Here is a 5,215-nt window from a genome sequence, read left to right as displayed (position 1 = left end):
TGTTTCCCAGCCCGTGCCTTTACCCGCAGATGCACGTCAGGCTGGGCTCACAGGGCGGTGGCATGGACCACCTGTCTGTCCTGCCTGCCTTGAACTACCAGGCCCTCCTGTGAGCCACTGAAGCTCCTTCTCTGTCCAAGCTCTCTCCCCACACGTGAGCGGTCTTCCTAGGGTGTGGGAACTTTTCCTTTCTTCAGCTCCCTCCCACCCCTTCTTCCTGCCCAGTTATGTGGAGATCTTTCTCATCCTTTCAGGTGTTTGAGGACTTCCATTGGTGTTCAGTAGGTGTTAAGAATCCATTTGTAAATGTATTTTTGATGTATTTGTGGGAGGAGAGTTCCATGTCCTACTACTCTGCCATCTTGATCGGAGCCCCTCATTTGCTCATACCATATACTTCTTTTAAAATTGTTCAATTTGATTTCTAGTACTTTTGAGGTTTTCATTTGTATTCACAAGGGGTATCGATCTGTGCTTCTCTTCTCTTGCCATGTTTCTGGCTTTGGTATCAGGGTGCATGCATGTGTGCTAAGTTGCTTCAGTCAGGTCCGGCTCTGCAACCTTATGGACTGTAGCCCACCAGGCTCCTCTGTCCTTGGGGTCTTCAGGCAAGTATACTGGAGTGGGTTGCTGTGCCCCCCTCCAGGGGATCTTCCTGACCCAGAGATTGAACCCAAGTCTCTGAATCTCCTGCACTGGCAGGCAGGTTCTTTACTAGTGCCACTGGGGAAGCCCTTGATACTGAGTGGTAGAATCTGCCTGCCAATGCAGGAGACCCAGGTTTGAATCCTAGGTCAAGAGGATTCCCTAAAGGAAATGGCAACCCAGTCCAGAATTTTTGCCTGGGAAATCCCATGGGGTCACAATCAGACACAACTGAACAACTAAACATCACAGTAATACTGGGCTTCTGACCTTATAGAACGTGTTAGGTAATGATTCTTCTTTATTTTTTGGAAGAGTTTGAGAGCTGATGTTAATTCTTTTTATCAGAGAAGTCACCTGACCCTGGAATTTTATTGGAATTTTTTTTGGTAATAATTGATTCAATCTCTTCACTTGTTTTAGGTCTATTAAGATTTTCTATTTCTTCTTCAATCAGCTTTGGTATTTTGTGTTTCCAGATTTTTAAAATTTCACCTATGCTGTCTATAATTTTTTTGGCATGCAGCTGGACTATGTACAGTTATAACACATTTTATAATGCAAGGCTGGTAGTGACAGCCCCACTTTCATTTCTGATTTTAGTGATTTGAGCTTTTTCTTACCAGTCTAGCTATAAACGTTTGTCAATTTTGCTGATCTTTAGAACCAGATTTTCTTTCGATTCTCTCATTTTCCTATTCTCTACTTTATTCCTCTCCAGTCTGGTCTTTATTATTTCCTTCCTTCGGTCTTCAAAATGTTAACTAATTAGGAAAATGCAAACCACAACTGTGATACCACCTCACACCTAACAGGATGGCTACTGTCAGAAAGTGTTGACAAAAATAGAAAAATTGGAACCCTCATGTGCTGTTGGTGGGAATGTAAAAACGGTAGAGCTTCTGTGGGAAATGTGGCAGTTCCCAGAAAAAATAATTACTGTGATTTGTTTCTTGTTGCTTTCAAAGTTTTCAATTTGTCTCTCCAGATCGTGTTTTAAAAAGGCTTTGTTTTTATCCTACTTGGAGTTTACTACGCTTCTTCTATATGTACATTAAAAATTTTCATCAAATTAGAGAAATTTTTAATCATTATTTCTTCAAATATTTTATGCTTCTTTCCCTCCTCTCACCTGGGACTCCTGTTATACATATGTTGGTACTGCTGGTGTCGTCCTAAAGGTCATCTTAGTCTCTCTTCATTCTTTAAAAATTCCATTCTAAGCACTGATGTAATTCTGACTGTATCATTTAAATTTGGCCTCTCTTCAAGTTCCTTTTTCTATCTGCTCAAATCTGCTGTTGGACCCCTCTAGCAAATCTTTAATTTCAGTTATACTTTTCACCTCTAGAACTTCTACTTGGTTTCTTCATAATTTGTCTTATTGCTATTTTCTATTTGGTTATATATTTATTCCCAAGGTATCCTTTATACTGTGGATCGTGCTCTGTACAGACCAGTTTGTAAATGGTAGCTATGGTCATCATTCATTCATATCTAAGGCTCCTCTGACCATGGAGACCCTTGGAAGCAGCACAGTGTAGTAACATTCATGTATATTAAGCATGTGTTTCTCCAGAATAAACGGCAGTGAAGGCTGTGTTCTTGGGGACTACATTAGGGGTCAATAAATGGGATTCCTTATCTAATTAAAGTTAGTGAAAGTACTTTTCAGAAGTTTAGTTGTGAGAGACAAAGAACCACAAGTTCTATAGAGAGTTGATAAATTCCTTTTACTTGTTTTTGTATCCACATGATTGTAAAAAAGCAAACAATGCTAATGGCCACTTTGGTGAAAACACAGTGTTCAAACCTTAGGAGGATTACATTCTTTGGACAGGTTTTATTCCCAGAATATCAAACCCCTTAGCCATGACAGCAGCAACTGCTTCACACAGCAGCATACGCCACATGTTCACCTTCAGGACTTCTCCTGAGAATACAAAGAGAGTAATTACTTTTTCTACAAATCACTGTTAAAGAATCTATGCTAGTTCTGGACTTTATTGAGAAGTAAATAGCCTAACGTATGTTTTGGGGGCTTTAACTAGAATTATCATTACTTAAACTGTAGAGAGAGAATCTAAGAAATAAATAAATCTAAGAAATAAATTTCTGTTTAAGAAATCTGTTTTTAACTGATAAAATTACAGTCTAATAGTGCAGGCTTTGTATCTTTTATCTTTTTCTTTTTTTTAATTCTGTTCTAGGCTTCATGGTCTGAATTAACTTTAAACACCATAATGATTTTTTTTTCCTAATGAAATTTTAAGTTCTCAACCATGACTCTCAGAAACGTCTACTTGCTGTATTATTATTAATCATTAGTTCAGTCTATTTCATTAACTATATAACACAATAGAGCAAAAAGCCTAAAAGAGGTATTATTTTTTTCGTCCAAGGGTAGTTTTCATTATTAAGAACCCAGAGACCGACTCTGTGACTATCAGTCACACTGCTTTTGTTGGAAATGTCCTATTCCTAGTGACCTTCCAATTGTTTCTTTGGAGTTTTATGGCTCTAGCCCATGTGCCTGATGGTGGGGAAACGAGTCTGTTTAAGAATTCCATTTATGCTTGTATTAGAGCCAGTGCAATTCTGTCTGTTGTATATGATACGGGTTACTGTGTAACTAGGGGGAAACTGGGTGTGGGGGGTTTCCATAAATAAATTGAAAATTACCCACATCCAACTCAAATGAATGCCTCTGTTGGTGCCCAATCCCCAATATGACTACTGGATGAGCCACTTACCACTCTGCCGATCTTTCTCCACACAATAGCAGCTGTCATAGAATTCTGTGAAAGTAGTTGCCAGCTCATAGATATAATCACACAGAGTGTGGAGAAGTAAGTCATCTAGAATCTTCTGCAGAACCTCAGGGAACCGCAAAATGCACCTGCCTAGTTTCCATTCCTTCTCATGATCCAAAATGATTTCGGTCTCGTGAGCAGCTTTCCGGAGCATCTCTTCATCAATATTGGCCAGACGTGCAATCGACCTGAAAAATCAGGTAACGGCCATCATTCCCCTTTGTTAAGTATATTCTTCTCCGTTGAAAACAGGTAATAAAGAATGCCTGATCCAAAGTAGAAATCATCATTTGACTCAAAATTTAAAATGCTGCACCCCAATTACCTGATTCTAGTGAAGGCGTACAACAAGTAAGCTGCTGTGTTTCCTCTGTCATCCAGCATTTTGTCGAAGGAGAAGATGTAGTCATTCAGCCGGTTATGGGAAAGATCAGCATATTTGATACAGCCATAAGCAACAGAGGTCTGAGCAGCCTTCAATTCCTCTGTTGTTAAGACCTTTTGGAAAAACAAAAAATACTTCCTAAGTTACCAATCCTTGTTTTGTTGCACCATCTCACAGACAAAAGATGGTGGTAAGGAGCATCTAGGGCTTCCCAGTTGGCACTATTAGTAAAGAACCCGCCTACCAACACAGGAGATCTAAGAGACGCAGGTTCGCCCCCTGGGCCAGGAAGATCCCCTGGAGAAGGGACTGACTACCCACTCCAGTACTCTTGCCTGGAGAATCCCGTGGACAGAGGAGCCTGGCAGGCTACAGTCCATGGGGTCACACAGAGTTGGACATGACTGAAGCGACAGAACAGCACACAAAGCACGAGGAGCATCTGATGGTCTTTAACAGTAAACTGCAATGAATATCAACACTGAGGTAGGAAAACAGACCAATCTACAAGGAGGGAATAAGGAAAATAAAACTCATCAGCTCTGCATAACAAAGAATGCTTCCATGAGAAACCCGAGTTATAAATTATGAAATGTCAGCTTGAATACTCTTTCTCCAGTGTATTCAGTAGATATGAAACGAAAGCACCAATTATTAGTTTTTATCTGCTTCATTCCATAGAATATTCTGATATAGGTTATAGGAAACAAAATTAGGGTCAGGTAATTAACTGGAATAAAAACAGGGTGTCAAGAACTGGAAAAGAAAACACTGTCTTGGTAAATTTGGTCATATTCTGAAACATTATTAGGTCAAGTAAGTATATGAGGATTTCTGGTCTGGGTCATGATGCAGTAGCTTGAAGCAGACTAACCCCTTCCACCAGAATCAACTACTTAAAAGCTGAATAAATTATATGAAGCAACTGTTTCAAGTCTCCAGAGAGCATCAACACAAGGACATCATTAAGACAACTAGCTAGTGTGCTGTTGGCCAGAAAACTTAACTAGGAAGATGACATTATCTAGAACTATTACAACTTTTCACCCACCAGTCAGATGAAATGACTAAAAACCAAGGAGGTGAGGTAGGGTGAGGGGGAACAAGACAATACAGACAACCGAAACACAGCAACAGCAACTTTAAAGACTGCAACTGGAGCTTCCCTGGTGGTTCAGCGGTTAAGAATCTGCCTGCTAATGCAGGGGACACGAGTTCGACCCCTGGTCCGGGAAGATCCCACATGCTGCGCAGCAACTACTGAAGCCCATGCTCCCTAGAGCCTATGCTCCATTACAAGAGAAACCACAGCAACGAGAAGCCCACGCACCACAATGAAGACCCAGCACAGCCAAAAATAAAATAAATAGAT

At 40.3% G+C, this 5,215-nt stretch overlaps 1 protein-coding gene across 1 annotated transcript in view; it reads right to left on the bottom strand.

The window, feature by feature from the left end:
• Nucleotides 1-2,358: 2,358 nt before the first annotated feature.
• Nucleotides 2,359-5,215, bottom strand: part of RARS (arginyl-tRNA synthetase) — a 29,470-nt gene continuing 26,613 nt past the window's right edge. The window contains exons 13-15 of the mRNA XM_010863355.1: nt 3,784-3,956; nt 3,399-3,646; nt 2,359-2,578 (exon numbers count right to left, since the gene is read on the bottom strand). Coding sequence (XP_010861657.1) covers nt 2,469-2,578; nt 3,399-3,646; nt 3,784-3,956 — 531 coding nt within the window. The 3' untranslated portion in view covers nt 2,359-2,468. The remainder of the gene's footprint in view (nt 2,579-3,398; nt 3,647-3,783; nt 3,957-5,215) is intronic.

The sequence above is a fragment of the Bison bison genome, unplaced genomic scaffold, assembly GCF_000754665.1.
Source record: "Bison bison bison isolate TAMUID 2011002044 unplaced genomic scaffold, Bison_UMD1.0 scf7180017864490, whole genome shotgun sequence".
NCBI classification, from domain to species: domain Eukaryota; kingdom Metazoa; phylum Chordata; class Mammalia; order Artiodactyla; family Bovidae; genus Bison; species Bison bison.
Note: the sequence above shows the minus strand (reverse complement) of the source record. Positions and strands in the feature narration are given on the sequence as shown.